The following is a 27,985-nucleotide window of genomic DNA, read 5'->3' as shown; positions in this document are numbered from 1 at the left end:
CCCTCCAGGAGATAAAGAATACAGTGGGAGATGTTGTTTTCCTCCAGGAGACGCACTTCACGTCTCAAGAACCGCCTAAAATATTTCAACACGCGTTCCCATTGAGCTATTTCTCATCATTCAGCAGCAAACGCAGAGGGGTTGCCATTCTGATCCGTCAGGGCACCCCATTTAATTTAACAAAAATTCAGGCAGATCCAGAGGGGAGATTTATTGTGGTCTACGGCTCACTTTCAGGCACGACAATCGCCCTTTTTAACCTATATGCCCCGAACGAGAACCAGACAGAATTTCTGAAGAAGGTTCTGGAAGAAATTGACCCACAGTACCTATCCTCGCTACTTATTGCAGGTGATCTTAATATGGCTCTCAACCCAAAAGAAGACAAATCGAGCCACCCAGGACAACAACACTCCACTCAGTCACAAAGACTGGGGAAAAAATTCAAGGACATTGTTGGGTACTTTTCTCTGGTGGACATTTGGAGAACACAACATCAGGGGCAAAGGGATTATACCTTTTACTCGGCTCCTCACCAGTCTTATTCCCGTATTGACTACTTTCTTGCTACCAAGAACATCCTAGAGGCCACCACAGACTCAGACATCGGCCCAATTACGTGGTCAGATTATGCCCCTATCACCATGACCCTATCCATTCCATTTGGGAAAATTATCTCATATAGCTGGAAACTAAACGATTCCCTACTGAACCACTCCGGGACAGTGCTGGAACTCAAAAAATCCCTCAGGGAATACTTTAGAATAAACAAAGGCTCTATATCTTCACCAGCAAGCCTGTGGGAAGCCCATAAGGCGACAATCCGAGGAAATCTTATCTCGATTGCCTCCCACCGGAAAAAAACTAAACTCAAATTAACTAAAGAGCTTACAGACAAAATAATCAATTTAGAGCAGCAGCATAAAAATAACCCCTCCCGGAGAATTTACAAACAATTGACAACTGCTCGAAACGATTTAAGAATAACCCAATTGGAAAATGTAGAAAAAGCTCTTAGATGGACGGGTCAGAGGTACTATGATAAAGGGAACAAGGCCGATAGACTTCTCGCTAATAAGTTACGAGGAATACAGAAAAAGTCACAAATAACGGCGATCAGGAATAACTCTGGTGAACTCCAATACAACGAGAGAAAAAAATAGCAGAGGAATTCTCCAAATTCTACACCAAATGATATAACTTAAGGACCCACTCTGCTAATTCTAGTATAACGAACTCGGCATTAGCCGCTGATTACCTATCCGATTGCAATCTTCCATCACTAACAGAGGAAGAAAATACTTATCTAAATGCAAAAATTACGCTGGACGAATTAGAAGTGGCCGTTAGGGCCTCAAAGATCTCCAAGGCGCCGGGCCCTGATGGTTTCACAAATACATACTACAAGAAATTTTTCCCCATCTTGTCCAAACACCTATTGAGCTTGTTCAACTCATTCTTAGAAGGGAGTCCTATCCCATTCACAATGTCGTCCGCAAATCTGGCGATAATACTTAAAGAAGGGAAGGACCCCACCCAATGTGGCAGTTACAGACCAATCTCATTGTTGAACAACGACCTTAAACTATATAGTAAAATTTTGGCGAACAGACTTAACCCTATCCTCCCGAGACTAATACACAAGGACCAGGTCGGGTTTGTCCTGGGCCGACAGGCCTCAGACAATACACGTAAAATAATTAACTTAGTAGACCATGCCCACCTTTCAGGCTCAAAGGCGATGCTATTAAGCCTAGACGCAGAGAAGGCATTTGACAGGATTGACTGGCTATTTCTAGACCAAACACTGATAAAATTTGGTTTCGGAGACTCGTTCTTAAAGGGTGTTCAAGCACTTTATCAGAACCCTTCTGCCTCAGTACGACTCTCGGGCGGAGGCCTTGAACGATTCCAAATCAAAAATGGTACCCGACAAGGATGCCCCCTATCCCCCCTCCTCTTCGCCCTCACGATTGAACCACTGGCGTCTAAAATAAGACAAACCCGAACATCCAGGGAATCCCTATCGATAAAGCGCAATACAAAATTTCCCTATTCGCTGATGACATCATTCTTACTTTGACTAAACCCCTAACTTCCCTCCCTAACTTTCAGAAGAAACTGACGGAGTTTGGTAAAGTATCAGGATACAAAATAAACAGCGACAAATCAGAGGCTCTAAATCTTAGTCTCCCAGATCCCGAAGTCAAACTCCTCAAAACTAACTTTAACTACAGATGGTGCCCTTCATACATTAAATATCTGGGAATTAATGTGTCAAGGCACTACCGGGATTTATACTGGGATAACTACCCAAAGTTATGGGACAAGATCAAAAAGGATCTAGATCAGTGGGAAGGTTACCAGATATCGTGGTTCGGTAGAATGATATCTACTAAGATGAATATACTCCCAAGAATGTTATACCTTTTCCAAACACTCCCGACCCACGTTCCGGGCGCTGATCTAAAACATATTCAGAACAGATTGTTCCACTTCATTTGGCAGGGCAAGAGATCCAGAGTCGCCAGATCGGTCCTGCTGGCAGCAAGATCTAGGGGAGGACTGGGAGTATCAGACCTACACAGATATTACTTAGCTGCACAGCTCAAGCAGGTAGTAATGTGGAACTCGGACCCGACCCGTTGTAGTTGGGTAGAGATAGAGACTCGATGTGCCAAAATGCCTTCTCTGCAAGCCTGCCTCTGGAGCCTGGACAGAGGAGAGGGGCATACACACAATCTTAAACTACAGGCCTCACGTTTCAAGTGGGACTTCTGGATAAGATGTAAATACAAATATGGCCTTACCACCAAAAGTTCCCAATTGACCCCCATCTTTAACAATCCGAAGTTCCCCCCCGGGATGTGGATCTAAACTGTTCGATCAATTCAACACATGGGGTATAGAGGCGATTGCGGACCTACTGAGCCTAGGGAGGCTTCTGAGCTACCAAGAATTGAGGACCAAATATAAAATTAGAGAATTGGACACATTTAAATACCTCCAAATCAGAAACTTTATTAGAACAACATGCCCTCTCCCAGAATACCCCACTCTCACAACGTTTGAACAACTTTGCGAGACAAAGACCCACCAGAAAGGTCTAATCTCTGACATATATGGTGCTCTAGAGCGCTCCTCGACCCCCAAAGAGCATGATTATATGCTCAAATGGGCAGCAGACCTGAATATAAATATAGACAGAGAGACTTGGGAAGAAATCTGGCAGGCAGCCTCAGAGACCTCCCTATGCACTACAATAAAGGAAAACATTTATAAAATTATGTTTGGCTGGTATCTTACCCCAGCACGATTAAACCAGATCTACCCTCTGGCATCAGACCTATGTTGGAGAGGCTGTGGTCATAGAGGGGACATGGCCCACATCTGGTGGACCTGTCCAGAAATTGTGAAGTACTGGGCTAAGGTCCAAATTTTGATAAAAGTGGTCACTGACCTGGAATTACCTATCGAACCACTGACCTACCTGTTGGCCGCACCAATGACTGACATAGTCCGGCCAACCAGTAAATTAATATCCTTCATTCTTACCGCGGCAAGATGCTGTATTGCGGCCTCCTGGAGGAAAACAACCACGCCGGCACTGGGAACGTTCAAAAAAAGAGTCGGCGAGGTGATGATCATGGAAAGGCTTACCGCTATCGTGAGACAAAAACTCCCCGCCTACGAGGACATCTGGGAACCGTGGATTTCCTGCAAAAGGTTCAGACAACCAGCTCAAACGTGACAGAGGTCTACCCCCTCCCCAGAAGTGAACTAAAACTACCTGCGAGACCACATCCCCAACAGCCAGATGGGACTCCCAACCCCCTCCGACCCCTCCCCCCTCTCTCCCCCCCCCCTCACCCTTCCAGTCCCCCCCCCCTGCCTTCCCTCTCTGAAGGCACTCCCCCCTCTTTACTGACAACTGAGGTTGTCAATCTGTTTCCCCCCCCCAAAAATTGTCGATTTAAAAATGTTAGGCTATATCGCTTATTGTACCTGCATACATATCTAAATGCCTAATAAAATTATTTGAAAAAAAAAAAATGATTCTCCCATTAACTGTACCTGTTAAACCCTACATAGATTGCTCCATTATTAACTGACACCTCCATTAATTATCCCCACTAAAATTACCACTAACCCTTGATGAACTACCACTGTTCAACCCAACCTCACAAACCATAATCAGTCCATCACCAACTATCCTCTCCTCCGCCTCATCCTATCACAGCCTCACATAATAAAGGGGAAGCTCGGCTCGCTGCCCCAAAACTGTGTGTAATGGCTGCCTCTGTGAGACTCATTTGGCCTGTTTATAATGTATTGAGTGGTAACTTCTTCCAGAAAAGAGCTAATCACTGTGTGATCCCGGGGGATGTGTGTAAAGGTTCTGGTCTCCTGTGACAGGTTTTTTATCTGGTGGATAGTAATGGACATCACTTGGCCCAGTTCTGAATCTCTTGCGGGACTTTCATTTCTGAGTAGTTCGTGATATCAAGACCGCAGGACCGATAGTTCCACACATAATGAGCATAGTCCAGTGCACCTCTCACCGGAGTTATATTGTGCCCAGTTTAGGGCTCTGGACAAAGGATGCGGGGCACCTACATGGAGTTCAACTCCTGGCTAGACCTACACAGCCCACGGTGAGCAGCCAGATGCAGAGTCACCTCGCTCCTAGACAGGATGGACATCGTCATCCGTGAACAGTTTTTGCCCAAATGTGTACCGGAGGTGCGGGAGTGGGTCATAGAGCATAAGCCGAGAATGCACCAGACGACCGCCATGATGGCAGATGATTTTGTGACCATGCGGCCACAGTTGGAGAAGTGGGTCCTGACCCCCGATCCAGTGCCAGCGACAACACCACCTAACGTAGCTGACCCTCCCAAGGCCACTAAGCTGGGATGGAACAAGTGGAGTGCCGGAGGTGCTGCAGCTAAAGCCTGTACAGTTTGCCCATGAGCGCCGGTTCTACCAGTGCAATTGGCTAGGCCATCTGCGGGTGGACTGCCCCAACCCACCCTGCTCCAGTAACCCCAATATGGGGCAATGCTCACAAGCAGCGAGACCAATCCACTACGTGAGATTGGCCCCAAAAGCATAGCAAGTGGAGGCCGTGCAGAGTGTGCAGCAGCAGACCTAGCAGCAGCAGTCAACGATGCAGAAGTGGATCTGGAGGGACATGGAATCGCAGCCATCGGGCTGGAATCCAATGATGTCCGCCAACAATATTTGTGCCCGGTTACCATAGGCCATCTCCGGGTGGCCGGCCTGATGGACACCGGTGTTACGGTAATCTGGTGCAACCTGATATGGTCAGCCCAGAGAAACTTCTCCAAGGCACGGGGATGCCGGTGAGAATGCTGGACAGAGCCCCCAAGTTATTGCAAGTTGTCCGGGTGTTACTTGATCAGGGCACTAGTAGAGGAGTCTGGGATGTCACAGTGTAACCCGGCTTGGACACCAACATCCTGCTGGGCAATGACTTCGGGCACTTTATTTGCTCCTACTCTGAGGAGAATGCACCAGTGGCTGCGGTCACCCGAGCAAAGGTCAGGCAGTTGCCCAGGTGGAAGTGCCTTTGGCATTGCCGCACACCACCCCAATTATCTCTCCCCAGCTTTTGGAGCCAAAGAGAGCTGAAGTCCCGGTGGACACCAAGCATGTAAGCCAGAACAAGCCAGACATTTGTCCCGAACCCTGTCCCAACATTTCCTCTGACTGTTTGACAGGGCCAACCTACCAGAACTGAGCTAGGAGTTCATGGACATTGTGTGATCGGACCCCAAACAGGAGGATATGATACTTGGGAGACCGAGTCTGACTCCAAGGGTGTGTCCCATCGGTTCCATTGGCACCACAGTTTCTCATAACAGGAATCCAAGAGTGCTCTGATCAGATCAGGGACATTAAGGCGACAGATAGTTGTTACTCATGAGTATAGGGCACAGTTGATGCAGATATCCCATGTGATCCTGCTGGTAGGGGCATCAGATAGTCACTCATACTAGAGCCCGGCTACTACAGACTTTCTACTCACCGGCGTCATGACAAGAGGTATTGGTGTTCTGCCATAACTGTAATCCCTGCCACCAAGTGGGCAAGTCGAGTGACCACACAAAGGCTCCCCTGAGACCGCTACCGGTGATCGGTGATCGGTGAGTCCTTCCAGCGTCTAGCTGTAAATATAGTGGATCCGCACATGATCCCAGTTGCTCTGTCCTTGATTGAAGCACGTCAATTGGCAGAGTCTTTGATTGAGATATTCACTAGGGTAGGTTTCCCAAGTGAGATCCTGGCTGATCCGGGGGCACAGTGCATGTCCGAACTGCTCCAATGTCTCTTGGCAATGTGCGATCAAATCTCTCTGTACAACCCCCTACCATCCCCAAACGAATGGATTATGTGAGCGGTTCAATGGGACCTTAATGTCAATGTTGCAAGCATTTGTGGAAGCTGAAAGGGTGAGACTGACAAGCTCACTTACATCACCTGCTATTCGCGTATCTAGAGGTGCCAAAGGAGTTTACCATCCGTTCCCCCTTCAAACTCCTCTATGGGTGCCATGTCCGTGGACCACTCAATCTGTTTCATAAGGGCTGGGAGGGGGAGATACTTATGCTTTGGTGCTACATTACGTGGTGGGGCTCAGGGACCAGATAGAGGAACACATGGGGTTGGCACAGGCTAAACTTGAGGCAGCTCAGATCAGGCAATAGCGCTGGTATGATAGGAGTTTCCGTAGTAGAGAATTAATCCCAGGGCAGCAGGTGCTTGTTCTGAAGCCCACTTGGCAGAACAAGCTACTTGCCGCCTGGGCGGGCCCGTACACGGTTCACCGGCGGGTGCATGAGTGTAATTATGTGGTAAACCAGGATCCAGAGGCAGGTAGGCACATAACATACCATATCAATATGCTAAAGGAGTATCACAAGAGCGGGTCGGAGGTGTTTGCTATTTGTAGCCCGCTTCTGGGTGATCCGGCAAGCCAGGCTCTGCCTGATCTCCTGGGAGAAACCCGGCAGGGAGGCTTAGTGGAGCAGGTGGAGATGGGTCCCCAACTCGCGGTTCCCAAGCTGGTGCGAGAGATGCTAGAGCAGTACCAGGTCATGTTTACAGATAATCAGGGCATTACCCATCTAACCGATCACCCGGTCAACACCGGGGATCATTGGCCACTCCTCAAGAAGTGTAATGGATCTCTGCGGAGGTTAAGTGGAGCATTAAGGGGGAGGTTGAGGAGATGATGGCATTAGGGGTAATTTCTCGTGCTCAGTGTCCTTGGGCTTCCCCGGTATTCGTGGTGCCAAGGAGGGTGGGACCACTTGGTTCTGTGTAAAATAACGTCAGCTTAATACTCAGACCGTGGCAAATGCCTATCCTTTGTCCCACATGGATGAGCTCTTAGATGAGCTCATCGGGGCCAGGTATCTGGCCACCATGAATCTGTACAGATTCCATTGACCCAGCAGGCGTAGGAAAGGTCGGCTTTCAACATCCTTGGCTTGTAAGAATTTTTGGTCATGTCATTTGCGATGAAGAAAACGCCGGCCATGTTCTAGCGCCTTGTCAACCGGTTGCTGGAAGGGATTAAGGGCTATGTTAGGGCTTATCTGGACGACTTAACCATTTGTATTAATGACTGGGACACTCATCTGGTTAATGTAGCAGCAGTCCTAGATAGGATCAGGGAGGCTGGCCTGACACTAAAGCCATCCAAGTGCCAAGTCGGCATGGTGGGGTTATTGTACCGCAGCTACCGGGTAGGCCGGGGACATCTCAAGCCTGAGCTCACGAAAGTTGTGTCAATAGTGGACTGGCCAGTCCCCCACACTATAAAGCAGGTAATCACTTTTATAAGTACCACCTGCTACTATAGAGTGTTTTTGCCCCAGTATAGTGCCCTGGCTCAAGCCATGACTGATTTAACAAAGAAGATGCTGTTGGTGCTAGTTGCCTGGTCTCCTGAGTGTGGGCAGCGTTACAGGCTTTCAAAGATGCTCTAGCCAGTGCTCTGATCCTGGTGGTCCTCGATAACATCAAGCGATTCTTGGTGCAAAGGACGCGTAGGGTGGATTATTCTCTGGCAGAGACATTTTGGCTTCCTTCCCTGTTAGCCCTTCCACCTCCCTCCGTGGCCTTGGCTGTCTGAGCCCTTAGCACTTGCGTGCGTCCCTCCCCTGTTCCGGCTCACAGCGGTGACGTCATTGACTATCGCGAGACCTCTGGTCTGCGTGACTGTCCCAGTGAGTCCTTCGGCGGCACTGAGTTTGGGCGGCTTTCTACCCAAGAGCTGACCCGCGTTTGAGGACAGTTGTGGCGGCTGGTGGCGTGGAGCCACAGGAGTTGTGCTTCCCAGCGGTGCAGAGTCTCTAGGCGGTCCAGCTGTATCATCCTCCCTCCAGGCCCCGGAGTGTTAAGTGTGATTGAGCTACAGGCGTATACATATCAGGAAACAAAAGAAAACAGCGCACAACGCCAAATAGTGAAGCAAATTCAACAATATATTATAGAATTAAAAAGGGGGTAATATATCTGCGTACATGAAAAAAGTTGGTAAAAGACATGTAGTGTGTATCACACTGTTTACCACTCGGCAGCTGTTAGCTGTAGATTCAGGTGCTTGCTTCCCTCTGCTGCTGCAGCTCAGTTGATTCTGGGGCAGGACGTCAGTCTTTTCACTCCCAAGGGGATTTCCCTTCATGCAGCCAGGTTGAGCTGAGCCACCCCTGCGAAAAAATGCTGAGCCACCCCTGCGTTTACAGCTGCAGACGCCATTATCCCCAACACGGTTATGTGGCACTTATTATTTAATGTATAATTATCTCACTGTGGGAGTTGTGGTTTAATTTTTTATAAATTTTTTATCACTAAATTGATGGTATAGTCACTGCACTGTATATATTTATACATTTAAACTTTATAGGTAGTTAGGTAGTAGCGCACAGTTTTGTTTTTTGTGTATACATATCAGCATTGCTGTAAGTAGGGTCTCAATTTTAGCCCCACTGGATGCCATCACTTCATTAGTGGTTTCTGCCCAACTAGCACGTTTGTTGTTTTATATTTACTTTTTAATCATTGTATTAAACTGCTGTCTTATTTTGCATACTATATCAGTGATTTGTTGTTTGTATTTAGTTGCACTATGATCTTTTTTTTTTTCTTTTTTTCTCGTTCATGTTGTCGTCTTACATGTCTGTTTGTCTGAGATTACATTGAGGACACTTCCATGGAACTCATCCCAGCCTTTTGAATCGGACTATATTTGGTCAGATTTTTATTTCCTTTAGGCGCCGGTTTATCTGTTTTTACTGTGTTTTCTGGTTTGTGTCACCTATTTTTCCTGGCTGCCTTCACCTCAATATTTAGGGGTGTATGTATATTTATTAGTTGTCTAATTGTCACTAATTTTTTATTTTCATTGCATTAGCGCTGTTCCCACTGCCCTTCCCCTTAGGCTTTCAAAGATGCTCGAGCCAGTGCTCTGATCCTGGTTGTCCTCGATAACATCAAGCGATTTTTGGTGCAAACCAATGCTTCAACTTATGGCATCAGTGCTGTGCTAAGCCAGGTAGGTGAGGATTGCAGCGAGGATACGTTCACCTACCTAAGCTGCAAGCTGTTGCCTTGGGAGTTCACCTATGCCACAATCGAGAAAGAGGGTCTCAACAATGTGTGGGTTCTCAAGAAGTTATAGGTCATGTTTACGGGAAGCCTTTCACTGTGATCACTGATCGCAACCCCCTTAGCTTGTTGCAGCGGGTGTAAGGTGAAAATGGGAAGTTGGTGTGACCTCCAGGAGTTTAATTTTACCATTCAACACAAAAAAGTGCAATGAGCACAGCAACGCCAATAGTCATTCCCAGCATGATTATCCCAGCCCCGATAAACGGACTTCCAGGGTCTTCAGCCTTGGAGAGACACCTGATGGGGTAGCTTTCCCAGAGCCTTCATCTTAAAGGGGGATATTTGATGGTATGGGGAAGCCTACCTCACATAATAAAGATGAAGCCCGGCTGGATACCCCAAAACTTTGTGTAATAGCAACCTCGGTGAGGCTCGTTTGGCCTGTGTATAATGTATTTTGTGTAACCTCTTCCAGAAAAGAGCTAATCACTGTGTAATCTCTAGAAGGGGGAAAACAGTAGGAATTGGGAACAGGGATTGTATCGGTAAAAAAAAGGCACTTTTGTGCCCTGTAGTAGTACAGTATGTTCCCCATACATTTAGTAAGGCAGCCAGCACTGCCTTTTGTTTTGCTAGCATTTCGGAGAAAAGCTGCTTTGTGACAGAAGGTGGGGTCGGTGTGAGTATGAGGACAATGGTGAGCAGGGAAGGGATGGTAATCAGGTCCGGGGAAATGGTTCTCGTTGGTGCAAATACTTTTTTCACCTGAGAGGCTGAGGTGCCTACCCAGCGGGATGTATGGGGCTGGCTAGTTCAACCGTTGCCGGGTCTGAGTCCCATAGGCACAATTTCCATTGGCTATTTCAAATTTCCCACTCGCTAGACCCTCCCTACTCGAGGGGCGGTCAAGAGTGACTAAGCCGGCCCCCTCCTCTGATTTGTACAGCCGGACAAGACAACGTCCTCCGATTGGCTGGTTGCCCCTGCTCCATGAAAAGTATAGGAGCCCGAGAGCTATGTAAGGGGAGAAGCCGATCAGAGTACCAGACACGTTTTGAAGCTGATCGGACAGGCAACTGGCGGGATTTTAAATAGTGCTATTGGGACAATAGCACTGAGAAGGAGCTGTACAGGGCAAATCTACTGAAGCAGTCCCCTGCACCTAGTTGAGGCTAGATTCTTCTCCCTCAGACCCCAGTTGGCGAAGTGTGTTAAAAAATCTGGTCTCCCGTGACAGGCTTCTTCCCCAAGCTGCGTGGGAAAGATATGGAAGCCTATCAAGCAATGGTTTGGGAGGATGCTGGTGACTACCAGGTGGTAAAAGCACTGCTCTGGCCTCAGTATGAGATCACGCCCGAGACTTACTGGACCCAGTTTCATGCCATGCACAAGGGGTCCAAGGATTTGCACACTGACTCTGTGGCCCGGTCAGCCCATCATGCAAAGAGGTGAGTAACTGTGTGTTCAGTGAGTACCTTCAATGTATTCCTTAACCTAATCGTGAAGGAGCAATTTGTACTCAAACGTTTCCCGGAGGTGAGTGAATGCATTATGGATGGCAAACCATCAATGGCTCAGCAAACTGCAAAGATTACGGATGAGTTCATGGCGGCTCGACTCCTATTCTGGCAACAACCCCAACCGAGTGTTCCAGTTCCTGGCCACCAACCTCCTCGGCACACATAAACCCCAAGGTCCGATGCATCTTTGTGGAGCTGCCCAGTGCCCCCTAGTTCCAGAACCCGACCACCAAGTTTACCCATAAGTGGCAATGCTTTGGTTTCAACAGGGCGTGCCACCCGAGGGTGGATTGCCCCACTGCACTTTGAACCGATCCACCTGCGATGGGAACCACAACCCAGCTCCTCATATAAACGCCAGGGTAAGTCACATTCCCATGCTCGAGCAATAGCAGGTGACCAACCATATCACCCAGGCAACCCAGGTCCCAGTCTCCGAGGCTGCCGAGATTGCTGCCTGTGCTGCAACACAAAGAGGAGCCACCATTGGGCTAGAGCAGATCATTGTGCGGTTGAAATATTTGTGCCCTTATACCATCAGCACTATGATGGTGGCCAGTCAGTTGGACCCTGGCACGGTCATAACTCTTGTCAAACCTGATATGTTTGGGCCAGAGCATCTGCCACCTGTCCGATGGTGCCCCTAAGTCCCTGCAGGTGGCCCGTGTTTTCATCGATTAGGGCATGGCCCAGAGCATCCGTAATGGCAGAGACCTCCCAGGCCATAACACCAACATGTTGTTGGGAACTGATTAGGGCAATTTTATGTGCCACTAATAGGGGTAGAGTGTGTCCGTCGAGTGTGCCCTATTGTGGGAGCGAAACATGTTAGTGTGTTTCTCTGGTTGCCAATAACTATGTTTTTACCACACCCTCTTCATCTGTTCCTGCTCGTGGTGCAACGCTATCCTTGGCTCTTTGCCAAATTTATTTCCCATTGTGGCTGTGACCTGCTGTCAGACTTGAGACCTTGCCACCTCTGACACTATGTTTGTTCAGGGTCCCAAGAATGAAACCATCACTCCCCGGACATTGGAGTTCATCCCTTGGATGTCCTGGAGGAGACCAGTAAAGTAAGCTGGGTGTAACCTGACAAAACTGACAACCCTATCCCTGCCAGTATGACTAGGGCCAATGAGCCAGAGCACAGTCGGCAGTTCCGCAATACCTTGCTGTCAGATCAGAGCTTAGACGGCATGTGGCAGCACGCTGCCCAACCGGTCATTGAGTCCAGATCCGATTGGCTTGTGAGTGCCGCCAGCTCCCATACAGGGAACAGAGCCCTGGGACTCCGGACTGACCATGGACGGGGGTATTAAAACATTTAATACGTAATGTGTTGGGGCTCAGAATAAACTGGTGCACGCTTTGTAGAGAGTATTTTCATTGCTGCTACATTTAGCTACAACTGATTGTGTGTTAAGTGCACATTTTTTTTTTCTATAATGAACAGGGACCTGAGACTCTGGTAAATAATTACATATTTTGCCTAAATTATCCAGTGATGTACGCACATAGATGGGATTGCAATTGAGTAATGGGTTAATATAAACATATTGAAAGTACCTTGTGCAGGAGAAAGGTGAGTTGGCTAGAGTAGCCGTGTGTATTAACCCTGGTTGCATATCACATGCTCACTTGTGTGCAGTCCGTGACAGAGAGTATATGGGCCACATGCTCACAGATGGACCGTACTTGACATTGCTGTTCCTCAGATTTAAAAAAAAAAAGAAAAAAAAATGACACAAGGGACAGGTTCTGTAATTTTTAGTTTATAGCACAGAGTATATTAGTGGTACAAAAAAAAATTCTGATTATTGTTCTTGCTCATAAAGGAATTAATTTGATAAATTGTACCTCCAAAAAACTTGTGCTGTTTATTTCGAAGACCAGATGCTGTAATTATGTGTTCTGCCTTTTGGTTATTGAATCTTTCTATACCATTATGCTATTTTATTTTCTAACATGTCAACATTAATTATATTATGACTTGATTTTGCATGTTCGAGGGCAATCTGTAAACAACGTTGGTTGAATAAAATTATTTTTTTAAATTGTTCTTGCATCAATGTTACTCACTTGTCTTTAATGATACATTATATACATTTTCAGTATAATAAACCTTCATGGCTTGCGAATTTGTGTCCGATATAAAAACAGGTTTTAGCCTTTACAAGCAAGTAATGAAGATACCGATTTCTAATCCAACAGCGCCACCGTGTGGTAAATTGTTTCAAGAATAGACTCCTAATACCAACACGTTGTGCCTTTTGTATAATCACAAACAGAAACAAACACTACTTTATAGTGTATTAGCCATGCTACACTACTTTGTTTTAATTTATTTAGGGATGAACTAGAAACAGTTTTTTTTTGTTTAGCTTTATAGTTATGGTTCCAGCAAACTAAATGCACTTTAATCAGTTCATCAATTTTATGGGATTTTTTCCTTAAAATCATTATGTCGGTAATTAAAGTTCACCCCAAGTTATATATACAGTAGGTGCCTTTATGGTATTAAATATTGATTTGCTTTCTGCAGTGTCGTATCAAACGCAGTACTGTTTCTAATGACAGAACTGACACCTCCACATACATGGACTTAATTATACATTACTTTACAAATGAAGAGAACTATTATCATAAACAATGAAAGTGACTTAGAATGGAGATAGAAATATAATAAAAACATGCCCTGCAGGAAATGTGAAATACTATAACGCTTTTTTGATGCTGTGGGTGGCTCTGAAAAGAGCCTTTGTGTTGGGTATGTGGGGATCTCTGCTCCTGGTCTCGGGGGTGAAGCTCACTTGCTGCTCTTGGCCGGTTTGTGGCTCTCGGTTTTCTTGGGCAGTAGCACGGCCTGGATGTTGGGCAGGACACCCCCCTGAGCGATGGTGACCCCTCCGAGCAGCCTGTTCAGCTCCTCGTCGTTCCGCACAGCGAGCTGCAGGTGCCGGGGGATGATGCGGGACTTCTTATTGTCCCGGGCGGCGTTACCGGCCAACTCCAGGATCTCAGCGGTCAGATACTCCAGCACTGCGGCCAAATAGACCGGGGCTCCGGCCCCCACACGCTGAGCATAATTTCCCTTCCGAAGCAGCCTGTGCACACGGCCGACTGGGAACTGCAGCCCAGCCCGAGATGAGCGCGTCTTGGCCTTAGCGCGAGTTTTCCCGCCTTGTTTGCCTCTTCCAGACATCGTGTATCACTCAGACAGCAGCTCAGGTAACAGGAGAAGTGACAAACCCCGCCCCCTGTGCCCTTATTTATACACTCAGACAGCAGCTGAACTCCTCTGTGATTGGTCAGTTTTGAAAACAGCCAATCAGTTCCATAATCCTGTAACCACCAATCATCTAATTTGAAAGAAAACTGATGATGTCATAAACGGTCACATGATAAAGTCAGCCAATAGACGAACAGAATGCTGGGGCTGCTAGTTTGCATAGGACTCCTATAAATAGAGCTGCTGGGGGTTTAGATGACATTCTCTTTGGGCGGGATTGAGTCAGTCATTTCATTGATTCAGATTGATTGAACTGACCGGAGAGGCTGATGACTCCTCGAGTGGGTCACTTCCAATCACAGCGCCCGCCGCCGACACCACTTTCCGGAGTTTCAGTCGGGGATGTATTGACTGGCCCGTTTGGAGAGAAACCGCTGCCACGTGGGGGAGAGCCGCCGCTGCTGCCACGTGGGGGAGAGCCGCCGCTGCCACGTGGGGGAGAGCCGCCGCTGCCACGTGGGTCATTGCCCATCGCTTTGCTTTATAGCTTTATTGCACTGTATGCTGAGTTCTGTGTGCAGTACTGAGCCCAGAGCTGTGACTTGCTGTGACCCCCGGCCTTGCCCCCCCTCCCCTGCCTAGTGCTGTGCCCCCCCCTGTTTAGTGCAGTGCCCCCCCCTGTTCTCTGTGCCCCCCCGTGCTCTGTGCCCCCCCCAGTGCTCAGTGCCCCCCCCTGTGCGCTGTGCTGCGCCCCCCTGTGCTCTGTGTTGTGCCCCCCCCGCGCTCTGTGCTGTGCCCCCCTGTGCTCTGTGCTGTGCCCCCCTGTGCTCTGTGCTGTGCCCCCCTGTGCTCTCTGCTCCCCCCTGCGCTCTGTGCTGTGCCCCCCCCTGCGCTCTGTGCTGTGCCCCCCCCTGCGCTCTGTGCTGTGCCCCCTCTGTGCTGTGCCCCCCCTGCGCTCTGTGCTGTGCCCCCCCTGCGCTCTGTGCTGTGCCCCCCCTGCGCTCTGTGCTGTGCCCCCCCTGTGCTCTGTGCTGTGCCCCCCCTGCGCTCTGTGCTGTGCCCCCCCTGCGCTCTGTGCTGTGCCCCCCCTGCGCTCTGTGCTGTGCCCCCCCTGAACTTGGTGCCGTGCCCCCCCCTGCGCCGTGTGCTCTTGCTCCCTGCGTTGCGTGCTTTGGGCCGTGTGCTCACCGCCGTGCGTGTGTGTGGCTCTGGTTTGGGCCGTGTGCCCGCCGCCGTGCGGGTGCGTGGCTCTGATTTGGGCTGTGTGCTCGCCGCCGTGCGGGTGCGTGGCTCTGACTTGTGCCGTGTGCTCGCCGCCGTGTGCGTGGCTCTGATTTGTGCAGAGTGCTCGCCGCCGTGCGTGTGGCTCTGATTTGTGCCGTGTGCCCGCCGCCGTGCGGGTGCGTGGCTCTGGTCTGCGCCTTATTATGGCAGAGGCAAATGTGCCACCTATGGAGACTGCAATACATGATGCTGCAGAAGACATGGACTACACTTTAGTGAAGAAGAGAGGGCGAGCAAACTCTGATAGCTCCAATGGTTCTTCCCCTCCATCGGTAGCAAAGACAAAGATGCAGAAGCACAAGAAAGACCAAGGCATCAAAACATCAAACCGCTTCGAGCCACTTGCTAATGCCGATGACTGCTCAGGGCCCAGGTGCAACGATGAAGAGACTGCACTCCCACCCAAAAAGATTCGCATACCACCGGTAATGGTTAGGAATATGAAGACCCACAAGGACCTTGTCGACATCCTCACCGAGCACTGCACTTCCCCGTTTGTAGTTAAACCACGGGCGAACCACGCAAAGATCACTACCACAACTGTGGACGACTACCGGAGCTTAACGGACTGCTTTGCAAAGCAGGGCATAGAATACTACACCTTCCCACTGACGCGCCTAAAGCCCCAGAAATTTGTAATTCGCGGCTTACCAGCAAACGCCTCCGTGGGGGAGATTTCCCACGACCTCGCGGAACATGGACTTCCAGTCAAGAGCGTAGCCCAATTGACATCCCCGGTGGACAAGACCAAGAAGTTCCCTTTGTTTATTGTCACACTGGCAGAAACCCCGGAGAGCCATCCTGCAGATCTTACCAAGATTACCAAGCTCTGTAGCTGTGTGGTAACCACAGAAGCGCCAAAGGGCAGAAAAGGCCCAACCATGTGTTTCAACTGCCAACGGCTCGGGCATACCTCTGCATTCTGCCACCAGAAGCCACGCTGTGTGTGTTGTGGAGAGAACCACAACTCCAAGGAATGCCCACGAGATAGGAAGAAGGAGCCGGCGACATGTGCAAACTGCAAAGGCCCACACCCGGCAAGCTACCGTGGTTGCCCGTACCTCACAAAAGCAAAGCAAGAGGCACGGGAAAAGCGGACACCCCACCTGATGGAGCAGGCACCAAGGAAGACACCCACTACTCAATACCAGCTTCCCCGCCTGGCGCCGGAGAGACAGAGGACCACAGAACACCTGATCCCAGACCAAGGCACGGCATCCACCCAGAGGATGCAAAACCCAGACGGACAGACCTACGCGGAAACTCTCAGGACACCATCCACCAACCCCGTTGAGGCGGCCAACCCGGACCCCGCAGGCGGAACCGCAAGCCCAACAAACTGGCTAGAGATCATCCTTAAAATAGCGAGCGCTATTGCGAGAATGGATATTCACCCCATTGTGACAATGATAGCGAATCTCATCCCGGCCCTTCTCAGGAGCACAGAAACTAACCACCATGGCAGCAACATCTAAACGCAGTTCTGTCATCGTGATGTGGAATGCAAATGGTATCAGCAAGAAGACAGATGAACTCCTTCACCTGATGGAATCGAGGAATGTATGCGCAGCTCTGCTCTCGGAGACCCACCTTCAAGGAAACCAAAAACTAAGCCTGGCAAACCACAGGGTATACCGTACTGACCGGGCATCAGGAGCCAGAGGTGGTGGGACGGCTGTGATTGTTAACACACGGGTCAGCCATAATGAGATTGCACTACCACCCCTCCGGAGTATTGAAGCCACTGGAGTACAGGTAAAGACTGCAACAGGACCACTGCGACTAATTGCCACCTACTGCCCCCCTAAGGTGAAGCTACATTTGGGAGACTTGGAAGCTCTGCTGGACTCCACTGTCCCAACCATCATCGGGGGAGACCTAAATGCCAAACACCGGTGCTGGAACTCAAGGAAAGCAAACTCCAGAGGACAAGCTCTTCTTGCTTACTCAAAGGAGAGTGACTTTGTAGTGGCTGGCCCTACAGAACCCACCCACTACCCAGGCACTGCAAGCCACACACCGGATGTCCTGGACATTGTCTTACTGAAGAACGTGAAACATTCTGTCCAGTTGGAAACCCTGGCGGAACTGACCTCAGACCACAACCCAGTTACCATTACTGTTGGCGACGAGATGGAAACCCACCAGCAAACACCCAGGTACAACTTCACCAGGGCGAACTGGAGCCTGTACAAAGAAGAGTTGAGCAACATCACAAACCCCCGCCCCTTGGACACCAACGGAGACATTGATGATGCTGTTAACACCTTTACTACCGCAGTCCAACATGCAATAGAGCACAGCGTCCCAAAACAGATGCCCAAACGCTGCTCCATCTACGACCTACCGAGCGGGATCAAGCAAGCGATTGCTGAGAAAAACAGGGCCCGACGCCAGTGGCAGAAGTTCCGCACACCTGACCTTCTGGTAAAGTACAACTCACTTGCCAGACTACTGCGACAGCAAATCAGCCAACACCGGGGGGAGAGGTGGGAGGCCGCAGCAGCCAAGCTGAAGGAATCCGACAACTCTGTTTGGAGAATGACCCGACGCCTGACCGGGAAGAAGGAGCCTAATCCACCTATCCAGGGCCAGACCCACCTGGCATGTAGCAACAAGGACAAGGCAGAGGTTCTCGCTGACACACTGGAGACAACTTTTAGGCCTAACCAAGCCAGCAAAATAGCACGGGAAGTTGAGCAAGGAGTTAACAGGCATCTTACCGAGCACCTACCAGAGACCGAAGCGGAAACCCTTGAAGGATGCACCAGGACTGAGATAACGCAACTTGCAGATAAGCTGGCAAATGGCAAAGCACCAGGAAGTGACGGAATTACCAACCTGGCCATCAAGAAGCTTCCGCCGGCAGCCATGGAATGCCTCACAGAAATCTTCAATGCATGCATGCGGCTCCAGCACTTTCCTCAATCCTGGAAGGAAGCCAAGGTCATTGTATTTCCAAAGCCTGGAAAACCACGGAGGGATCCTGCAAACTACCGTCCGATAAGCCTGCTCTCTGGACTGTCGAAACTCCTGGAGAAAGTTATTCTTACGCGCCTCCGCCACTTTGCCTCTGGTAAAAACATTCTACTAAAGGAGCAATTTGGATTCCGGAAGGACCACTCAACCAACCATCAGCTGCTGCGAGTCGTTGACATAATAAGCCATGGGTTCAACATCCACAAATCAACTGGAGTTGTCTTCTTGGACGTGGCCAAAGCGTTTGACAGAGTTTGGCATGAAGGACTACTGCACAAAATGATCAACCTGAAATTCCCAAACTACCTGATTAAGCTGACTGCAAGCTACTTGCGGGAGCGCACATTCCACGTGGCTGTGCGAGAAGAGCTCTCAACAACACGCCCCATCCGCGCTGGCGTGCCACAGGGATCAGTCCTGGGACCTTTCCTTTTCAACCTCTTCATGAATGACATCCCCACAGACCTCCACAAGACTCAACTGGCACTCTACGCAGACGATGTGGCAGTCATCTCCCAGTCCTTCAGAGAGAAAGAAGTAGCTAAGAACATCCAGAAAGCACTAGACATGCTATCAACATGGTACAGCGACTGGCAAGTAGGACTGAACTCCAGCAAGACTACAGCTACACTGTTTACCAAAAAGAGGACCAAGGCACACCCGCCAATCACCCTCAACGGAGAGGCTGTCAAATGGGAGCCAAACAGCTCTTACCTAGGTGTAATCCTAGATAGCAAACTAAGCTGGAGAAACCACATTGAGAAGATTCAACAGAAGGCAACAACCAAGCTGGCAGCACTGTACCCTCTGCTGAAGACAAGGACCATGCCCATCAAGAGCAAAGTCAATGTGATCAAGGCGATCATTAGACCCACAATGACATACGCCTCCCCGGTGTGGAGTGGTTGCCACCAACATCAAAGATCATCTCTCCAAAAATTACAGAACAAGGCGCTGCGGATTGCGTCCAACGCTCCACTTCCTACAAGAATAGCAGACCTTCATAGGGAACTGGGTATCGAGATGTTAGATGAACATCTAAAGAAGCTCAACAAGAAATTCTACAAGGAACTGGACCAGAACTCAAACCTGCTGATCAAGAAGCTTGCTGCGATCTCTGCAAACCCATTTGACCGCTACCCACGACCCATCACAGCGCTGAACCTGTGAAACCAACTCAACTGTGGCAAGTAACACAGATCAAGAAGCTTCCTAAAGAGTGCGACAATACACTCAACAAGAGAACTTGGAGTAATGAGGCTCAAGCCTCGGTATCCAATATCACCACTGACAGATTTAATCTGTCAGTCAGAACAGAACGGTCAGTTAGATGACATTGTTTCTCTGCTGTTTGGAGAAGAAGCATCGCCCGACATGCCTGAACCAGCCAAGTCTGCGCCAGCGGCCAAGAAGGGCTCTAAGAAAGCCGTGACCAAGACCCAGAAGAAGGATGGGAAGAAGCGTAGGAAGAGCAGGAAGGAAAGTTACGCGATCTACGTGTACAAAGTGCTGAAGCAGGTTCACCCTGACACCGGCATCTCCTCCAAGGCCATGGGCATCATGAACTCCTTTGTGAATGATATCTTCGAGCGCATCGCAGGGGAATCGTCCCGTCTGGCTCATTACAACAAGCGCTCGACCATCACTTCCCGGGAGATCCAGACCGCTGTGCGCCTGCTGCTGCCGGGAGAGCTGGCCAAGCACGCCGTGTCCGAGGGCACCAAGGCGGTCACCAAGTATACCAGCGCCAAGTAACCCCGATCTCATCACTGACCCACAAACACAAAGGCTCTTCTAAGAGCCACCCACTTTATCACTATAAGAGATATGCTCATATGTCATCTGTGCTCGGGATAAAAGGGAAGTGTTCTATTATACATTGCAATTTCTCAGTTATTTGCTTTTGTAGCTATTATATATTATAAAGTATCTTATGTGATGTATTTTTAGCTCTTTCTGGCTTCCTACCCAGCCACGTGTTTGCTGCACTTGTGTTGTTTTGTTAGTAAGAGGCGGGAGAACCGCAGACAAAGTGACAATCGCCGAGAATCCCCTTCAGATAATCTGCAGGTCACACACATCCCACAGGGTGGCGCTGCTGTGTTAGTAATGTGGTTCGTGCTCGGGAAGTAGGATTTGGGGTTAATAACCTGCGATTATTTTCACTCATTTACTTTTTTTGAGCCTCACTAAAATACAGATTATATGTGCACGTGTCAGAATAAGTGTGCATGAAATGATGCCCTCACACCCGCATGGTATATAACGCATCTGATCGGGGGAAAATCCTAGTGCAGTTTGGGATTAGTAACAGACCATGCAATCCGTGTTTGCCACATGCGTTAGATACGAGCACATGCATTTGCATTATCAAAATTGGCCTTTTATAGTTTGTCGCACATTTTTTATTCCATTTACATAAATATAACAAGTGATATTTCTCATTGTCCTGTTGGGTTGGACATTAATTTAGAAATCGGTCAAATCTGCATTAAATAGGCTGGGAGGTGTTACATTAAAGGCTTCTATTGTCACCTTGTTCAATCTGTTATCAGGGATTGCACCTTTTTAGTATAAAAACAAGGCTGAGCAACATGTGTTTCCTCAGATTTCAGTAGCAGTTGATGTGGTTTTGTGATAACTTGTCAGAACTCTAAATCGCAAATATTTATCACGTCCTGTTTTTTTGAATCCTAAAACCACACAAAAAAAAAGCAACACAAATATACAGAGAAGGTAAAAAGGGCCAAAGGATTTAATATCTGCCATTCACACACAGACCACACGGTGGCGGTATTGCTTTGGTACTAACGTGTATCCCGGAGACCTGGATTTCTCACGTGATCTGAATCAGGTTTCACCCCCAGATAGTTCTGTGACACACTGCACGTTGTGTGGCTTCCCTTAATAGAATTGGTGTGAATTAAGTCCAAATCAATAGGACTCTGACATTGCTGCATAATTCTTGATACATTTAGGTTTAATCCCTTGAATAGCCCATAATGTAATGAAAAACATTGAGTAAAATCCTGAATTTGCAAAATGATAACTGAGCAAAACACATGTACAGGTGCTGAGACTGCCAGAGATGCCACATTCCCCATAACATCTATAGAGGGAGAAAGGCAGCAAAACACAAATGTATCACTCGCATTAATAAGAAACACTTGGGCTGTTACTTCACTATCCCAACATCACTTGTGACATTTTTACATCTATTCAATTACTGTCTCTATTCTAAATCCAAGCTCCGTAATATTCATTCAAAGATCCCATGTTATTCCAGTCACATTTTTTTGCACAGTTTGGTTGCCTCATTCCTCTGCCCTTAGTTATCATTACACTCAATGGGATCTGCCCAAAGTAATCATGGCCGCCGAGTGCATCATCTATCATCTCTATGGTGACCGAGACTCTTGATAATGGGCATGCGCAGTAAGGTCTCCATTGCAATACATTACTATGCATGTCCCTGACTCCCAGCTTCACTTCCCCGGAACTACATCTCCCGTGATCCCCCGCGCACCGGGCTTTAGTTCGGAGGCTGCACGGTGGGTGAATGTGGTTCATGTAATAAGACGGAGGAGCAAGAGGAGAAGCAGCGGCGGCCATGTACCTAGTGCTGTGCGGAGGGGGTGGGAGGAGGTGGGGTAAGGGCTCTGTGATAGCTTTCTATGTGACCTCATAGTTTAATGTCATCCATCATTGTCAGGAGGATAATGATTTCTCTGCTAATTAGTCTCCACAAATCCCCCACTGTAAGGTGATCCTGGTTAGGCAGCTTATCCCATCATCGTCACTACAGACACATAATGGTGAGATGGAGAAGTGAATGGACTCATTATACAAATCTGTTATCTGAGATGTAGGTTTTGCCTTTTTATTTATATTTATTTTTATTTATATATTACATTTTATTTTGAATTCCTCAATGTTTCCTCTTATGGAGAAACATTGACATAACATCGTATTTGAAACCTCTTAGAAAACTCTTATTTTTATAGCAGCTGTTTATCCTTAATCACAGCAACATTGGGGAGTAGCACAACCATAAACTAGGAACCTGTGGGTGTGCAAAATATCTCCCCCTCCCCACCCCAAAATAGTGGGTTTTAAAAACTCCCAATAACACGTTTCTATTTAATTTTCCATTGTCTAGGAAACGTAACCTTGAGAAACGAGATGCCAACGGTCTACTGTGCATGCAAAGCCCAGGAGAGAAACAGACGCACTCCCAGGAAAAGATCCGGCCCTCATCTCACAGCTGGTCCTGGGGAGGTGAATATTATTTGCAGGTTGTGATATCAGTCACAGGAGACAAGGACACTTAACATCGGGAACACACACACACACACACACACACATTTTGAACGAGGTCGACAGACGGCGCTACCCACAGTTTAGGCACAAATACACCTAAACAGGGAATCCTTTCTCAACTAGGTGCCAGGCGCCGCTTCCAAGTCTGACCCGGGAGGCTTCCACGCTCCGTCCGCTGTGGGTAGCGCAGTAATCCAGGGATGATATTTGCACTATAGCAAGTTCAAATCGCCTGCTCGCCTCCACTTACACGCCTCACTTTGGTTTATCTCCGGCACAAACCTCGGATGGCATAGTAATGAGAAATTGGCAGCTCTTTACAGGGTATATTTCACAGAACATGTATATGCATTTAGCATAGGGACCTGCTTTTGAGACTTACCTTGACGTTGGTTACCAAGCTTGGCATTATTTGATAAAAGGATGTAACCAAAAGTCTCCTTTGTCTTATAGATTTAGTTTTCACTATGTATATTTATTTCCCCATTTATTGCTACCCATTGATTGAAGTGCAGGGAGTAACTTTCTGTCTTTACATAGGTTACCTGTCTTAATAGCAAAGCATGGAAGACGGGGTGCTGACTAATCACCGAGCAGAGGCTCGTCTGATTAGCCAATCCGGGACACAGGAGGTGACTGTGCCCCTAAGACACCCCACAGAGGTGGGTTTGAAGAGGTGTGGGAAATTCAAACTGACAAGTAGAAATTGTACCTACGGGGCTTATACCCAGCAACGGTTCCCCAAGACAACCCAATATATCCCTCAGAGATAGGCGCCTCAGAATCTGGACTGAACAATAGCGCCACTCGGTGAGACATTGTTCCCCAGACCTGAGTCAGCGCTCCTCCCCACTCCTAACAATGGCTGGGGCACTTCCCCACCCACATTCCTGATAGCAGGACCCTATCTCTGTGTGTGCAGGCTCGCTGAGTGATTACCAGCCCTGCACACATGGGCAGCAGCAAAACATACTCATTCTAATCAGGGAGGTACATAAACCCAATCACATTATTCTCTGGGATACTGGGTTAACCCCCTGAGGATCCCTTAAGATAGGTAGGGACAATGGGTTAACCTTTATTAATATGATCCCCATTGGCCCATCTTTTAATCATTGTCTTATAATAGGAAATTAGCAATTACACCAGACAGAATAAGGCACAGGGGAGAGGAATATACACTGGCGATAATTGTGCTATGCTAAAACAATGATGTGGTAAATTATGGTACAATGCACAGTTATGAAAAGTTTGAGCTATCATTACATATCCTTATAGGAAATGTAGGATTATGTTGCAAAGTTACCACACTTCTTCATGCCTCAGAAATCTAAAAAAAAACTATAGGAGGTGCATAGAAACTACAATAATAAGCAGGATAGTGGTATAATTGGAAGTATGTCTCCCTGAATGCCCTTCAACAAACAAATATAAGTCTCACCTAATGCACAATTACAATGTTGTTTTGGTTCAGTCTCCATAATAGGCCATAGGGGACTTTCGATGTCATGTAATATGCCCCACTTGTTGAAGTATCTTGAGCTGTTCTGAGTTCAAAAAGTATTTGTCTGCATTATAACAGTTGTGATCAAGCTCTTGGAATGTCCATACCCCTTGGACGTATTGTCGTCTCTCTGACAGGGTAATGAAGCTTGTATGTAATATAACACATTCATTATAAATGGCATTTATAATTGAAGGTGTGCTGCTGAAGATTACACGGTCTACCGGCAATACTCAACCTCCATTGTGGAAGTCAACAAGCATTACCAGTGCTACTACAAATAGGGGTCAGCAGCTCTCGGCAGACAGGAAACAATTGGTTGCCAAATCGGCATTGCATGGTGTCTGTGAGTATGCCTCAATACAACTGTATCTGTGTATGATGTGCATCTGTAACATAGTTGGCTGACCACTGGGATATGGAAATCTATGCCACACTTTACTTGCTGCATTGCACATAAACCTTATTTACCTCTGTCTGAGAGACGACACCCAGTTGTGGATATTTCAAGAGCTTGATGGGGACGTGTTTTCTGCATATGCATTGTCATGACCCGGATGCAGATCACACCATTTCTAGGGATACTAGGGGGACAAGGTAATAGTACAGGCCTAGCCCAATAGAAATTAAAAGGGGAAAACATAGAACATAAACTCTTACTAGAGTTCATGATGTCGCTTAAGCTTGCTTATCCTGTGGATAAGTTCTTGCAGACTGTGAGGCCTCTGGAACTCAGAAAGGTTTGGGTGAGGACCTCCAGCAGCTGGAGCATGTTGCTTCAAAACAGTCAACAAACGGTTCCACCGGACGCAGAGTTTCTCTGAATCTATGGAAGTCTTTCTGGGCTTATATAGGTTTAGTTCTCATACAAAACCATGGAGAGGGGGCGGCTAGGCCATTCAGCATTGTCTCTTTAATCAGCTGTCCAATCCGGAGAGTGTTTGAAGCTGAGAAGGACCATGCACACACATGATTATGGCCAGTGTTCGACAAATGCAACCCCCGATCGCCCGGAGGAGTGCATTTAACCCCCTGTAGAGTGCCGTTGCTGTGCTGTGGCTCATTTCAGGATGCCGGGACACGATCAAGCGGGTCACCTAGCAACGCGGGACGCCGTAAGGATAGCCCAGCCGAAGACATCCCTTGGAGGCACTGCAGTGACGCTACACCACACACCAACGCAGGCGCATACAGGCACGCCCTCCCCCACTAAGGATCTCCTAGCAACTGCCGGGACCAGAGGCGCAGAGAGGCCTGGAGATTGTGGCTTTAGCTGGATGTGTCTGTGGAGCGGCGCTGTGTGGCTGGAGGAAGTGCTGCTCGTGTTGCTTCTGCTTCCGTGTGTATCGCGGGCGAGGCGGACGGTGGGAGCCCCCCAGGCTGGATTTCCTCACTCTCATGGCAGGTAAGAGAGGGGGGGGGGGAGAGGGAGATGCAGCATACCACTCCAGTGAGCCGGCTTCAGACATAAGAGCATCCCCCCGGTCACTGCTGTATTTCATCTCCTGTCGGCACCGCTGATAAGAGGGAGAGGGAGGAATTTGAGAGGGCGGAAACTCGCTCTCGCGTAGGGGAGGGGTTTGGTGTCTGTGTGTGTGTAAGTGGCAGAGAGAGAGTGTGGTTGTGTGTGAGGAGGGAGATGCAGCATACCAGAGTGGTGTGTGTGTGTGTGTGTGTGTGTGTGTGTGTGTGTGTGTGTGTGTGTGTGTGTGTGTGTGTGTGTTGTGTGTGTGTGTGTGTGTGTGTGTGTGTGTGTGTGTGTGTGTGTAAGTGGGGGAGTGAGTGTGTGTGTGTGGGAGAGTGTGTGTGTGTGTGTGTGTAAGTTGAAGTCTCGCCCTCTGTCTCGCCCTCTGTCTTGCCCTCGCGTGAATAATAGGGGGTGGGGGACAATGATTACATGAATACTAGGGGGTAGGGTATAATGGTTGCACGGTATATGGGTAACAGTTTCACACAGGGATGTGGGGGTTAGTGGATGTCTCTCAGCCTGTGGCAGGTGCTGACATAGTGTGCAGCCAGTTCTGCTGTGGTTTCATCTTCTCCCAGGAGGATCGCTATTTTTTGGTTCTCCTCTATATTATTAAAGTTCTGGATAAGTGCAGTGAGTTTCTCTAGATGGGCACTCCTCATTTCAGAGTATTGTGTGCAACGCAACAGGACGTGTGTTTCATCTTCTACCTCTCCTAGCTCACATCTTTGGCACAGTCTCATCTCCCGCGGCTTCCAGTTCTGTCTGTGTCTGCCTGTTTCTATTTCTAGGCTGTGGGCACTTATTCTGTACTGGCCCAGGGTCTGTCTCTGCTTTGGGTCTTTTACCTTCAGTAGGTAGGGTGCCAGAGTGTATTCTCTCTGTAGGCTGTGGTAGGTTTCCAGCTTCTTTGAGCGCTGGATTTCATTGTCCCACCTAGTCACATACCGCTTCTTCATTTCGTTGGCGATTGAGTTGATTTATTTTTTCGGCAGGTTGTTGATCTGTGTGGGGTTTTGTCCTTGGAGTGAGAGGACAAGTTATTTGATGGCACAGAGTTTAGTGAGGAGGTCCTGGCTTCTCATTGCTCTGTAGCAGTAAGACTGTGGATGGCTGGTGTTTAGGTGGGCCCAGCATGTCAGTGCTCTCTTCTGTCCAGTGAGCAGTAGAGGAAAGCGGCCCAGCTCAGCCCGGCATGCATTGTTTGATGTACTCCTGTGTACTTGGAGAAGGTGTTTTGCAGAATTCCAGATGCAGTATTTCTGTTGGGCTGGTATCCCATTTTGTGGAGTCTGGGTATGTTACAGGGCCGCACCCCTCGCTGCCATACAGAAGGATGGGTGTGATGATGCTGTTGAATATTTTCATCCAGATTCGTATTGGTGGTTTGAGGTGGTACATCTGTTTCCCTATTGTGTAGAATGCTCTGCGGGCCTTCTCCTTCAGTGTATTTATGGGCAGGCTGAATTTCCCTGATGAGCTGATTGTTAGACCTAGGTATGTGTAACTCGCTGTCTGTTCCAGTGCATTGTCGTCCAGTGTGAATTGCGATATGGTTGGATGTTTTTTATATTTTTTCTGGAATACCATTATTCTGTTTTTTTCTAGGTTCACAGAGTGCCCAGGCCTGGCTGAATTTTTCTAGTATTGCCAGTTTCTGTTGGAGGCCTTGTTCTGTTGGAGACAGCAGGAGCAGGTCGTCTGTGTATAGAAGAGACTTAATCTCAGTTCCAGCCAAGTTGAGCCCAGGTGCTGATGAGGATACTAGGGCTGCTGTAAGCTCATTGATGTAAATGTTAAAAAGTGTGGGACTCAGACTGCAGCCCTGTCTAACTCCACGGCCTTGATGGAAGAAGTCTGTCCTTTAGTTATTAACTTTCACGCAGCCTTTGTTTTCAGAGTACATACTTTTGATTGTGTCGTATGTTCTCCCCCCTATTCCGCTGTCTAGTATTTTCAGCAATAGGCCTGGCTGCCAGATGGAGTCAAAGGCTTTTTTGAAGTCCACAAATCAAGCAAAGATTTTGCCCTTGTTGGTG

At 48.3% G+C, this 27,985-nt stretch overlaps 2 protein-coding genes across 2 annotated transcripts; one reads left to right on the top strand and one right to left on the bottom strand.

The window, feature by feature from the left end:
• Positions 1 to 13,888: 13,888 nt before the first annotated feature.
• LOC142475350 (histone H2A type 1-like) lies at positions 13,889 to 14,394 on the bottom strand. The gene has a single exon (XM_075581266.1). The coding sequence runs from the start codon at positions 14,362 to 14,364 to the stop codon at positions 13,969 to 13,971; it is 396 nt and encodes a 131-aa protein (XP_075437381.1). The 5' UTR covers positions 14,365 to 14,394; the 3' UTR covers positions 13,889 to 13,968.
• Positions 14,395 to 19,991: 5,597 nt separating this feature from the next.
• On the top strand, positions 19,992 to 20,529 carry LOC142475349 (histone H2B 1.1-like). The gene has a single exon (XM_075581265.1). It carries the CDS (start codon positions 20,029 to 20,031, stop codon positions 20,407 to 20,409), a length of 381 nt encoding a protein of 126 aa, XP_075437380.1. The 5' UTR covers positions 19,992 to 20,028; the 3' UTR covers positions 20,410 to 20,529.
• Positions 20,530 to 27,985: the final 7,456 nt, after the last annotated feature.

This window comes from Ascaphus truei, unplaced genomic scaffold, assembly GCF_040206685.1.
Source record: "Ascaphus truei isolate aAscTru1 unplaced genomic scaffold, aAscTru1.hap1 HAP1_SCAFFOLD_1182, whole genome shotgun sequence".
Taxonomy (NCBI): Eukaryota; Metazoa; Chordata; class Amphibia; order Anura; family Ascaphidae; genus Ascaphus; species Ascaphus truei.
This window is presented reverse-complemented; position numbering and strand designations above follow the sequence as displayed.

What these genes read in the sequence shown, in the direction of transcription:
- LOC142475350 (XM_075581266.1), bottom strand. Translation starts at nt 14,364, where the DNA reads ATGTCTGGAAGAGGCAAACAAGGCGGGAAAACTCGCGCTAAGGCCAAG.
- LOC142475349 (XM_075581265.1), top strand. Translation starts at nt 20,029, where the DNA reads ATGCCTGAACCAGCCAAGTCTGCGCCAGCGGCCAAGAAGGGCTCTAAG.